This window comes from Gavialis gangeticus, unplaced genomic scaffold (assembly GCF_001723915.1).
Source record: "Gavialis gangeticus isolate Ggan-Ray unplaced genomic scaffold, GavGan_comp1, whole genome shotgun sequence".
NCBI classification, from domain to species: domain Eukaryota; kingdom Metazoa; phylum Chordata; order Crocodylia; family Gavialidae; genus Gavialis; species Gavialis gangeticus.
The window spans coordinates 28,919,042-28,932,252 of record NW_017728996.1 but is presented as its reverse complement, the minus strand read 5'-3'; the positions used below and the strand labels follow the sequence as shown (position 1 = coordinate 28,932,252).

The window sequence follows — 13,211 nt, the reverse complement described above, 5'->3', positions numbered from 1 at the left end:
CACCTTGCCGGAGTCGTTTGCAGTGGAATTTACACTCTAATTGCTCACCCTTTTCAACTGTAGTCAAATATCAAAAGTTATTCCATGTTCATTTCTCTTTCTGTAATGAGTTTCTTTTCTTCTATTTACAGTCAGAGAATGAAAGAAACTACCACATATTCTATCAGTTGTGTGCATCTGCTCTGCAACCAGAATTTAAGCCTCTTAAATTGGGTAGGTTTCAAATACCTAAGTTACTTTTTAACTTTGCAAAGGTATATTTTAAGGGTTTTTCCCCCCAAAACCACCCAAACCTTTGTTGGGAAGTGCAGCATATAAATCTAATAAACAATAATAAATCTAATGGGGAATTTGCTGTTGACTTTCAGGGCAAAGGGTTAGGCAATGCGCCTCTGCACATGTTTAATGCAGTGCCAGGCACTTTTAATTAGCTCAGCTTGCTAATTAAAAGCTCCCAGTACCACATCTGGAGCACATGTAGAAATGTCCACTGTGCCTGTCATTGGCACCCTCCTCTGAGCAAGATGCCACCTGAGCCAGAAGCAGTGCAGCTATGTGAGTGTGTTACTTTGGGCTGGGTGCCTGTTCTGAATGACAGGGTCAGTAGCCTGCTCTCATGTAAACTAACCTGCCCATGTGCTGGTGCAGACACAACCACAGTGTTTCCAGCCTTTGAAAATTCTATTGCACATCTTCATTTAGTGAAGGTTGTCATAGTGATAGCCTTGGAGACTGATGGCTTCTCTGTTCTATATGTTCTAAACTTCTACCTGTTAAAAGCCCTAGAACCGTATGACTGTTGTGTCTCCCATAACTGTTCTTCAGCCCTTCTGTTAAGACTGTCAACCAGAGTGCTAGTCAGTGCCACTTGTGCTGGTTTTATTATGGATTCCTGCCTACTAATAAGTGGACTCAGGTCACCAGCTCATTTTAGAATTCCTGACAGACAGTAGCAGTTTACATTCATTACTGACCTCATGGTGAAAGATTCTCTGTCCTGATACCAAACTTGTTCAGTGTTGTCAATTCTACCTTTCATCTGCAGGGAGTGCAGAAGAATTTAATTATACACGAATGGGTGGCAATACTGTTATTGAGGGAGTCGATGACAGAGCAGACATGATGGAAACTCGGAAAACGTTCACTCTTCTAGGTAAATAAGAATACTTGACCTGAACTAAGAAAATAAGTTAAGTTCTGAAATGACCAGAGAGATGCATATGCTTTAAATAACTGGTGAGTTTGTGTAGTAATTACACAAACACAGCAATTATCAGTTTACAAGTTGGTTTTATTGTGAATGATATAAATCAGTGAGGGCTAGAGTCTGACTCACCTTTATGCTGGCATCAAGTGGAGGAAAGGAAACACAGAACGTTCCTTATCCTTGTGTGCCTGACATAAAGGCCACAGAGAACTGTAGCTCTTCTGTTCATGAAAGTACTTGAATTTATTCCCATGCTGCCAAGATTGAAAAGGGTAGAAAAATAGGCAGAAATGTGTCTGTGAATAGCAAGCAGTGAAGCCCTATGGAATTACAAAGGATACAGGCTGTAGCTGTATTGATCTACAGGCAAAAGGAATCAGAACTCTGGGTAGAGGTGACATAATTTATTAGACCAACTAGATATTTGCAAAAAAATTCTTTCTTTGCAAGCTTTCAGGCACACTCGCAGAAGAAGGGTGTGTGTGCCCAAAAGCTTGCAAATAATTTTTTTTTTTGCAAATACCTAGTTGGTCTAATAAATTATGTCACCTCTACCCAGAGTTCTGATCACTATGGAATTACTAATTATTTGAAGCAGAATTGAAAGTGTTGCAAGATCTTGCTTTTCATCAATAGATTTTGTCTTTTTACTGTATTTAAAAAATCCCTCTTGTTTTTTAGGTCTGAAGGAAGATTTTCAGATGGATGTTTTTAAGTTACTGGCAGCAATCCTGCACTTAGGCAATGTGCAAATAATGGCTGTTGGTGATGACAGATCATCAGTCAGTGTAAGGAATCTGTTCATTCATTCAAAGATCTGCTAACTTTTTCTTTATTTGGTGGACAATTGCTAATCCTCTCAGATGTGTCCCAGACACCTAGAATATGTTTCCTCAGTTTACATGTTACAGGTTGCCTTGATGCATCCTTTTATTTGTGAGACATTTCTTGTATAAATCTTTTGTCTCAGTTCTGGGATTTGGATATCAGCTCTAAATCTGGCAAATTAAAGTTACTTCACAATGTCACTTGCCTAATATAATTCTCAGCTGAACACTCAAAATAGTTGCTTTTAAGCCAATGCTGTTAAGACGATGCATGTTTGAGGTAAAAAGGAGAAGGATGTGGTCAGCATTCCCCTGTTTCCTGCTGATCTGCAGCTACTGGAATGGCCCTTGTGACTGCTTGTAGTCTGTGCAAGACAGCAGCCTCAAGGCTGCTCAGATTTGTGCCAGCAGTCTAAAACAGTGGTTCTCAACCTTTTTAGACTTGAGACAACCTCAATAGATTTGAGGCACCCCTCAGTAGACTCAAGCCTCCCCTCAGAAATTGCCCGCTCTGAGTTTTCACTAATTTCTTACTATAGAAAAATAATAGTGCAATTCTTCTGTTGTAAACATCTCAGGGAACAGGTTAGAATGGTTTTAACACTATGGATTCCTGCTTGAAACTGGGTTTATCTTGTTTGCAAACCTAATAGTGCTAACATTGTATGGCACCCTGTGGCACTCTGGAAAAAAATCTCAAGACACCCTAGGATGCCATGGCACCATGACTGAGAATCACCGGTCTAAACCAACATTTAGTGGCACCCAAACCAGGGGAACTCAATATAGCTTAAAGCTAGTTTTCTTTTCTTTACTCTGCACTAGGTTCATCTTGTCCAGTCCAGGGGAGCTATCCCTCTGTGTAGCGATGGTTCTGTTGAGCATTACATACTCCATAAAACTCCTTCTAACATCAGTAGGAATTTTTACTTGAATAACAAGTGCTGAGTATGGTCCTATATCATAAACAATCCCATAGGTTGAAATCCTGACCTTTTTGAAGTCAACACATATGCGGCCATTAACTCCAACAGGGCCAGGATTCCACCTATATATTTTAAGTATTCATTAGATACAACTTTTAAATACGCTCTGTTAATATTTATTTTTCTCCTTTAAAGCTGGAAGATAAACATCTTGATATATTCTGTGAACTTCTGGATTTAGATAGTGAACCAATGGCACAGTGGTTGTGCCAACGAAAGATTATCACTTCCTCAGAGACTGTAATAAAGCCAATGACAAAACTACAAGCTCTTAATGCCAGGGATGCATTGGCAAAGAAAATCTATTCTCACTTGTTTGACTACATTGTGGAAAGAATTAACCAAGCCTTGCAGTTTACTGGGAAGCAGCACACTTTTATCGGCGTCCTAGACATTTATGGGTAAGATTTTTCTCCAGAGTTAATGTATGTAATGTTCTACCTTTCTTTTCAGTCAGTATATCTCTAGTCTCTGACCTGTATGCCTGTGCATTTGGGAAATGTTATGTACTTTCTGTGTTACTGTGAATTAGATTTAAAAGGCTCCATTTATCCACAGGGATGCAGTCTTGTATTCTGTAAAATCTTCTGCCTGCAGTACAGTAGCACAACTTATTTATGAAGATTACTCTTTATTGCGTCTTAAAGTAACAGTTGTCTTTGAGTTTGTTACTTCTCATGATACCAGTCTTTCACATTCACCTTTTCAGAAATGTTTTTGGGGAACCCACTCTAAAGGTACTGTTTCTTTGGTGTACAATGTGCTTCTTTACTGGTTGGTTATCTTAGTTTTTGGGATGTTTTCAATTCCATTGTATTTTCAGGCCTGAGCTAGGAAATTTGAGAGAATATAAAGTTAATATATATTTCTATTATAAGCAGCATCTTACTCCAAAGTCCCATGGAAAATTAGCATTTACTCTTAAGTGATCATTTGCCTACTTTTCCCCATGCTATTATATCTTCTTCTTATTTATAATGTATTTCAGCTTTGAAACTTTTGATGTGAACAGTTTTGAACAATTTTGTATCAATTATGCTAATGAAAAACTACAACAGCAATTTAACCTGGTACGTGAGTATGTTTTGTTGCAATTGTATATCTTGACTGGTATGTATTATAACAATTCACAGTAATAAAGAAGAGATTTTGGTTTTTGTATATAAAAGCCCACTTTTTTCAAAGATACATACTGTACTATATATCACATGAACATTGTAGTTTTCCCTATGTTTTTTTAATGTATTAGTAAACTGCCTGCATTGTGTGTTTCTAAATTATTAACTTGTATTTTTGGTAATGTTGACATTTTCATTGCTAGCATGTCTTTAAACTTGAACAAGAGGAGTATATGAAGGAAGATATCCCATGGACCCTAATAGATTTTTATGACAATCAACCAGCCATTGACCTTATTGAAGCTAAAATGGGAATATTGGAGCTGCTAGATGAAGAGTGCTTGGTAACTTCTAACTTTTTATACTAATGAACTGGCATATTAAACAATGAAAACACTTCTTCACGTTGTGTTTTGACCAAAATTTGGGGTTTAACCCATTTTTTCCCTTTCAAAATTTAAAGATAAGCACCTTGCTGATGCAGTGACAGATCTCTGAATTTCTTGATTATGTTCTACAGATTCAGAGAATCTATTTTATTATTGGCAAGAAGTAGAGCAGGGGAGTTACCTTAGAGACTAATGGGTTCTAAGATTGTGTGGTCTGTGTTGAGGGGGCACAGATGGCATCTGGGTCAGGACCAAGGTCTGGCTTGGTGAGAATTGCCATTAGATAGCAGATAGAACAATAGCATGTATATTAATCCATATATAATGAAAACAGGTTGCTTAAAGGAATGGAGAAGAGCTGTAAAGTAGGAGCAAAGAGATATTATCAGGAGTGGCTACAAGAGAAGTGCAGTAGAATAAAGAACCTGATTACTAAAAGAATAATAGCACCAGAGAGGAAAGGAGCGTGTAGAGATTAATGATACAAATATGGCAAAACTGCTCCATCTTTAATGCTGAATGAAATCCTGTTGATGTGATTTTGCTACATTTGTAACTTTATCAGCTTGTTCACACATAACGATTAGAATATAACAGCTGCTGTTCTTGCTTAAATCCATTTGTTTGCTTTTTTTTATTCCACTTAAAATTCAGAACAAAGGACAGAGCCCATTTAAGTCATCAAGTCTAGTCGCCTGCTGTTGTAGGCAACCAAGCTTCCCTTCCTCATTTTCACCTACACCTTAGCTATACCAGAGCTGCACCCCTTCTCTTACAGCAGTCCCACTTGCTGCCTGTGCACCATCCAACCTTCTTGTCTTACAGTTTCTCACCTTCTTTCTCACCATTTCTTTATCTGTTATATCAGGCACATGCAGCAAGGGTCTGTATTTTAAAGGGAAAACATAGTCTTATTTATAAAGGACAAGACCAGGAAAGAAAAGATCTCCCAGGAGATTTCTTTGTAACACTGTGTGAAAGAGCAACTTTGGTGTCTGCCACTTTAAGGGCTTAAAGCAGGCAGCAGGCAGCAGGACAGCTGGCAGGTGTGGACCAGCCCTCATGAGGTGGTCACATGACTCCAGGAGGATCCTGTGATTGGAGGAGGGAGCTGAGCAGCCTCCATTTTAACTCAGGCCCTCATTGCTAAGCCAGCACACTGCTGCTGGCAGCCGGAAGAACACCACCCAACTGATAGGGCTGTGTGAAGCTTCAGTCACTGATTCAATTCAGTGGAGATTTGGCCCGATCTGGTGGCTGAATCTCCAAATCCGAATAGAATAAGGAGACCCTTTAATCTCTCTGAATCAATTTGGAGCATTCCAATTTGATTCGGAGAGATTTGGAAAGATTCAATGATTCAGACATAGATGCAGCTTTAAATGTTTTTTCTACATACTTTGAGGTACCAGGCGACTCATAAATGCTGAGACGTTGGGGCAGATGGAGCATCCCACAGGAGTGTGGGGGGCTCCCCAGTGCACTCAGCAGCAGACCTGGAAGTGGAACAGAAGCACTTTCGGTCCACTTCTGGGTCCACTAGGGAGTGCACAGGGGAGCCCCCATGTACCCCCCTGGCTCAGCAACTGGTGCCTCCTGGGTGTGGGGGGGACACCCGCAGTGGCTGATCACCAAGCCGGGGAGGCATGGGCCCCGCCCCCCCATGCGCTTGGCGGTGGACACAGAAGTGGACTGGAAGTACTTTTGGTCCACTTCTGGGTTTGCTGCCGAGTGCACACGCCCTGCCTCCCCCTCTTCCCCCCCCCCGCCGCCCTGGCGCTCCTGTGGGACACTATCTGCCTCACCATAGCAGTGTTCATGAGCTGCGCCTGGTATCTCAAGGTATGTAGAAAAAACATTTAAAGCTGTGTCTGTGTCTGAATCGCTGATTCTCTGATTCAGCATCGAATCTTCAGATTTGGATTTGGCTGAATCGAATCAGGACACTGATCTGAATCAACGAATCGAATCGCTGTCCCTATTTGCCAGATCCAAATAGAATGTTGCACGTTTCGCACACCCCTATCAGCTAAGCTGCTGCTCAGAAAATTCTTGGAGGTAAGGGCAGGAGCTATGGGGATGGCAGGAGGCTCTTGGTCCTGCGGTATGACTGAACACTACACCCTGCTGGGATAGGATAGCATAGTGGGTCCACCCGTGGCAAGGTAGTCCCCAGGAAATGCAATGCCAGTTGCCTTCTCAGTGAAAGGCGAGTCAGGAGTGCCTTATAGCCCCAACCCCAACAGCATTGTGAGTAGTAGGGAGGCTGTGGGGCCAGGCACATCTTTAGACACCTGAGCCCATGGGCTGTAAGGCTCCAAGGCCCTGGTGAGGGGGGCCAGGAGTTGGCAGTAATGAGGGGGCAGAAAAATGGCCCCAGCAAAGGGGGCAGAATGTTGGCCCTGTGAGGGGGTATAGTGAGAGAACGAGCCACATAGAGTAGGGCTGCAAGGGTGTCCTGAAGGGCTATACAGTGTTGGTGTGGAGTAGGGTCCTGGGGGTGACCTGGAGGGCTGCACTGGGGGCACACAAGGGTGAACTGAAGGTCTGTGTACAGGCCAGCCCCACAAGTGGTTCAGGGAGTGAGCCCCAGTAAGGGGGCATGAGTGAGTCCCACGTGAGACTTTGGAGCATGGGTCACAGTGTGAAGCACTGTAGCAATATGGATGTCATCTGTGAGACATGGGACATGGTATAGGGGAGGTCGGAGCCGTGTATATCGCCCTAGGCATCAGGGCATTAAGATAGGCAGCCTCCTGCTTATTACATTGAGTTTATTAAACATCAAGCCATGGTAGGAAAGGCAAGGCAGACTGCCCTAGACAGGTGGGCAGACTGACGTTAGGCTGGCCTTGTGATGACCCTCTGTCACACTGGCAAGTCACAGCTTTCAGAATTCAAAGCATTTATAAGACCTATGGGAAGTTACTGAAGGTATGCAATGTTATTAGTAAAATAGCATTACTTGATTAACAACAGGAAAACTGCTTATTATCTTCTATTTTATTAAACAGCCTCACTGTTTGCCTTTTTACAGTTACCTCAGGGAACAGATGAGAATTGGCTTCAAAAGCTGTATAATAATTTTATCAACAAGAACCCACTCTTTCAAAAGCCAAGAATGTCAAACACATCTTTTATCATCCAGCACTTTGCTGATAAGGTATGGCCCACAACTATTTTTGAACCAGCTTTAATAGGAAAGAATCTATTAAATGTAGATTCAACTGTTAGTCTTACTTGTCATAAGCCACCTTTATAAATATAATATTTATATTAATTATTTGCTTATTGGCAGGAGGGCCTACATTATATGGTGGAGATGGGAAGTCTCTGCTCTAAACAGCCTACATACAGTCATAAATTTGTGAACATAAGCCAAAAAATTCAGTTTAAGGCTGTAGAAAAAAGGCTGTAACATACAAGCAAGATAGTCATGGACGCAACTGACACACGTCTTGTTAATACCATAGAGTTATATTAATATACGTTATTTATATTAGAAACACAGTTTTTTGGTTTCTGGGGAATGCTGGGAGTTGAAATGGGGGAAAAGAATAATTGCTGGAATTGGGTAAAGAAGATAAGAACACTTGAAGGAATGTCTGACCAAGATGCCAGCCTAGCGTGTCGTAAGAAAATACGGTATTCCACAGACAGCCTGATGTGGACAGATTTTAATTAAGGGAGAGCCAGAAGGCAGTTGACAGTGCATTGTGCCAGTTTGTCTAGCTTCTACAATGTGGGCTATGCAGCTAGCATAATGATAAAGGCAGAATTTTTACCCACAGTATATAGGAGTAATACAGATATTGGGTTTTTAAGACAAACCCTTCTCTAGTACCTAGCACATTTCAGTGGTAAGAAAATTATTTTTAGTACTTTTTCATGTAGTTGCTGCTATAAAATTAATTATCTTGCTTCTTTGCACAGGTAGAATATAAATGTGAAGGTTTTTTGGAAAAAAACAGAGATACAGTCTATGAAGTTTTAATTGAAATTTTGAAAAGCAGCAAGGTTTGTAAATTCATGGCTAATTAATTTATGGAGACACTAGATTTCCCATGGAGTATTAGTAAAGATTGGCATAGAACTGTTTCATTTAATGTTACTAACTTGAGACTAGCTTATGTTTAAGAATTTTAACTAGGTCTGAATTAATTCCAAATCATATATTTTAATTTCAAACTGACCAGAGACCCTAAGGTCCATGACTAGCAATATGTTATTATCTATGTATCATTATAATTACTATATTAAATCATTTGATAGAATTACTCCTAGTTTTATCTGAAATCCTTTCTTCACACTTTCAGTTTCATCTCTGTGCAAACTTTTTTAAAGACAATCCAGCACCCATTTCACGCTTTGGTTCAGCTATCAAAGTCAAACCTGCAAGACCAGTGGTCAAGGCCCCTAACAAACAGTTTCGGACAACAGTTGGCAATAAGGTACCGTGTTTACTGGCTGAAGTGGAAAATACTGCTGATACCCATACACCTATGAACTTTTATTTGTGGGCCTGATATTCAGGCATTCATAATTATGAGCATTGTGCTGTCATGCATTCATTGTTGGAAGCAACATGTTTCTTGGCTACATAGTATGCAGTTCAGTTAGGGCCAGCCCAATTACTATTATTTCAATATGTGTGCTTGTTTACGTCTTTGTATAGTATCTTGGTAAATACTGCCAACATTTGAATGAGCAGATCTCTAAGAATACTACAGCCTGTATTTTTGTCACAGCTTCCAGCCAGAAGATGTATTGTTTGAATGTAAACATTAAATTAATTAAACTGCTGCCTTATTGTTTTCTAGTTCCGCAGTTCTTTGTATTTGCTTATGGAGACACTTAATGCAACCACGCCTCACTATGTCCGATGCATAAAGCCAAATGATGAAAAGATGCCATTTGAGTGAGTATCTTAGTGCTTTTGAAATAATATACTATCTTTAATGAAGAAGAATAGTTTCATTTTTAGATTAACCAGAAGTCAGTTTCCTGTTCTTGATTAACCAAACTTCACATTCAGAATGTATTTTAGTCCTTTAAAGAATACTGAAGTAAAACAATTGTAATGTTTTTACACAATGAATGTTATAGAACAGTGAATACCACATGATTCACTGGATCATATTTATTAAGACACTGGAAATTTTCTATCAGCTTAAGTCATGCATTAGTGGTTTTTCTTATTAATAAAATGTTAGGAGAGAAGGGTGGACATCTTAATTTTAGATTCATGGGTGTGCTTGTTTTTGAGGGTGAAAATTAGTATATGTGGATATCTGAGATGAAGTCTCAGACATTTTCATATTTTTAAATAAGAGTTTTGAGGAAATTAGAAGCACACAGAAGAGAGCCGTGTCCAGTGTCAAGGGTATGTAATATTTTTCACTTTTCCCCAGGATACTGCAGCGTATACTGAAATTGCTGTAAAGGAAAAGAGCTTTCTCAGACACCTGAAAATTACTTTGGGACCATCTGTGCTTCTACTTCTAATTGTAATATTAACAAGAAAGTATTCATTCAATTAAAACCCCTTTTTGTCTGAAAAAACCTTGATCTATGTATAGTGGATAGTGCTGTATTCAGGGTTTGCAAGACTAGGTCCTTAATTGACATAGAGTGTATTATTATCCAGCTGTCTAAATAAGTGAATTTTGACTTGTCCTCCTCCTCTGTATCTGTTCTTTGTAGAACAATATTCTATAACTCATCAGTATTTTAAAACCTACAGTTATGGTTAAAAAACCCTATTACCTAGGCTCCACTTAGACAAGCAGGTTTTAATCTCTGCAAGAAACACAATAAGTAATTAAAACAGAATCTGAAAAATTCAGAAGAACTAAAGATGTAAAATCTGCTTCCTGAGGTTTGACTCCAAGCGGGTGGCTCAGCAGCTTCGAGCGTGTGGTGTTCTGGAAACTATTCGAATTAGTGCACAGAGCTATCCTTCCAGGTGAGCAATTCTTCTTTTTCAGTTCAATGACAGTATTTACATCTATTTAAATAATTTACATGCTCAAACTTGTCATTGTATAGGTGGACATACATAGAGTTTTTCAGCCGTTATAGCATTCTCATGATGCAGCTTGAACTCTCACTAAGTGACAAGAAAAAGGTTTGCAGAACTGTTTTGCAGCGGCTAATCCAGGTTAGTATTTCTGCACCTGAACATTACGTGCTGTAGAATCTATTATAAATGCAAAGGATCCAATATTGATCATATTTTATATAGTCTTTTTGTGCTTGTTGGTGAGGTAATTTGATTTGTTCTGGTCTAGTGGACTCAGCCCAGGGCTGAGTCATGTTCTTTCTCTATCTGTTACAGTTTCAGTGTGTGGCCACGAGCAAGTTACTTAACCTCTCTCTGCCTGTTTCCTTATCTGTGAGATGGGTATCATGTCAGTCTTTCTATGCTTATAAAGTATTTTAGATTAGTGGATAGGGAGTGCTAAACACATGCTAAATCACTGTCATCATTAGTTACTGGTTCCAGCTTCTGGCTATCTGACAATACACTGACTCCATCCATCTCTTCCTACCTTTCTGTCATTATTTTCTCCCAGGAACCACTTCATCTTCATCACAGCCTTCCCTTTGCTTCTTATTTTTAATATGCAGTCTGAGCATTCCATATGGTATCCTACAGCCTCCTTGTTGGTTCTTTTTCAATCCTCCTGTCACTCTTGCCCACTGAACCAAGATCCTTTAATCCATCAGCTATGTTTAATACTCTCTTAACATAGCCTTCTGTGTTTGGGGGCACATTCCCTTTTCTGTAACCATCATTTTGCTCTCATCTTTATTAATCTTCAGTATGTATTCTCCATATCAGTATGGAGTAAAGCTTCTGTCCTTGCATCCTAACTCATCACATCCTCATAGAACAAAATGGCCTTTGCTCCTTTCTGCATCCTCTCCATATTTTGAAAAACTCCTTCTGTAGCTGCCTTAAAAAGTAGTGGAACCGACATGCTGCCCAAGTGCAAAGAATGCCTCGCAGGAAACCATTCCATCTCTCCATGCTTTGTCTGCACACAACATACATGAACTTCTTACATTTTCCTAATGGAATCCACATATGCTTTACTTACATTTAACCTTTCTGATTCTTCTCACCTTTCTCCAGTGGAACCCTGTCCTGGGCCTTCTCCATAACAGTGAAAGCAAAGGAAACTGTTTTGTTACATTCCCAAATCTTGTCTATCATCTCTCTGATAGCAAACATGAAGTCTTTCCCTTTGGAACCCATGTTGCTTTTTGCTCAGTTACTCTTCAGTCTTCCTTTGGATCCGTTAAATATCACTGTTGACTATCTTGGCACAACAGTATGTAATTATTATTTCCTTATAGTTGTTACTCTTCTTTCTGCCCCCCTTTTTCCAAATACATACCACAATTCCTCTGGTGTGTGTGCGTGTGTGTGTGTGCGTGTGTGTGTGTGTGTGTGTGTGTGTGTGTGTGTGTGTATAACACCACACCAGCCTGGTTTGGTATAGGTACTCTCTAGCAGCCTTAGAGCACACGCCCAGTTCAGGCTGCAAGACACGTCCCCGGGACTTGGGCGCTGGGCTGCGTTCAACCCTGAGGGATGCCCCAAAACTCACCTGCCATGACTTGATCTTCCTTTCAGTAGTGGGGTTCTCCCTCGTGGGACCTCATGGACTGGGCGCTGCCCCTTGTGGGCATTCTTGGGGCTCCACCTCCCCTACACCCCAGCCATACTCCAGGCTTCAGGACGACCAGATGATGGATCGTCAGCTTGTCTCTTTGATGTTCCCTCCTGCTCTTGCCCCCTCTTGCCTGTCCCTCAGTGTCTTTCTTCGCCCTGAGTGTCTACGAGGTGTGGGACAGGTCCTGCCTCAGTCTCTGCTTTGGCCCTATCTTTGAGCTGTCATGTTCATCAAGTCTACGTCCACTCCTCTTCTTGACTCTTCAGGTCAGTTGGGGATGCCTCCCCAGTTCGGGCTCTGAGTGCCCTTCAAGATGCTAATGCAAACAGAAAAAAGGAGGAGAGAAAAGAAACAGTAGGAGTTTGGACCACAGCCCACCCCACTCATGGCTCCAGCATCTGTGGTCATCCAAATCCCTCAACGCCATCTTGCTTGGCCCAGCTGTCCTGCCAAGCCGGGCGTTTACCCTTTTTAAGGGAGCTGGGACCCCTCTGGTGGGTCCCTGTCCGGCCCCCTGCAGATCCACTGCTGCTGCGGTCCTGTAGCCCAGGGAGCAGCTTCGCCTCCTGTCCCTGGCTTAGCTGCTGCCTACGCTGTTTCCCCGCCACTGGCTCTTAAATCCGCCGGGCGGTGGTTTTCGATGACATCACCACCGGTGCTGCTCCCAGCCACAAATAAAAGCAACCGATGAACCGCGCCAGTGTCTCTTCTTGGCACAGCGCAGCTTTTCCTGTCAGAGGTGTAAATAAGCCCTATTTTTAGGGCTTTGGTTTTGTCCATCTGGGAGCTCACCCCAGCCTCAGGTCCCACCATGAGAGGGTGTTCCAGGACCTCCATTTGTGTCCCCCTGGGAAAAACACTTACTAAGACCTCTGTGTGTTTATGTAATTTAATAGGCCTTCCATGCTAGGATACCATAAATTCCATAGAACTGTTCTAAGAATGTGTTACCCTGCAGTCAGGCTCTTTTTGAAGCCAGCGTTTTAATCCCAGCAGGTTCAG

General features: G+C 41.3%; 1 protein-coding gene across 2 annotated transcripts in view; it reads left to right on the top strand.

Moving 5' to 3' along the window:
- The window catches only part of MYO5C (myosin VC), a 67,166-nt gene that overhangs the window by 20,577 nt on the left and 33,378 nt on the right, over positions 1-13,211 (top strand). For both annotated transcript variants that reach the window (XM_019504231.1, XM_019504232.1), the window contains exons 7-18: positions 132-213; positions 1,046-1,153; positions 1,889-1,995; positions 3,156-3,421; positions 4,009-4,090; positions 4,342-4,482; positions 7,565-7,690; positions 8,461-8,544; positions 8,844-8,978; positions 9,348-9,445; positions 10,406-10,492; positions 10,576-10,687. In XM_019504231.1, coding sequence (XP_019359776.1) covers positions 132-213; positions 1,046-1,153; positions 1,889-1,995; positions 3,156-3,421; positions 4,009-4,090; positions 4,342-4,482; positions 7,565-7,690; positions 8,461-8,544; positions 8,844-8,978; positions 9,348-9,445; positions 10,406-10,492; positions 10,576-10,687 — 1,428 coding nt within the window. The remainder of the gene's footprint in view (positions 1-131; positions 214-1,045; positions 1,154-1,888; positions 1,996-3,155; positions 3,422-4,008; positions 4,091-4,341; positions 4,483-7,564; positions 7,691-8,460; positions 8,545-8,843; positions 8,979-9,347; positions 9,446-10,405; positions 10,493-10,575; positions 10,688-13,211) is intronic.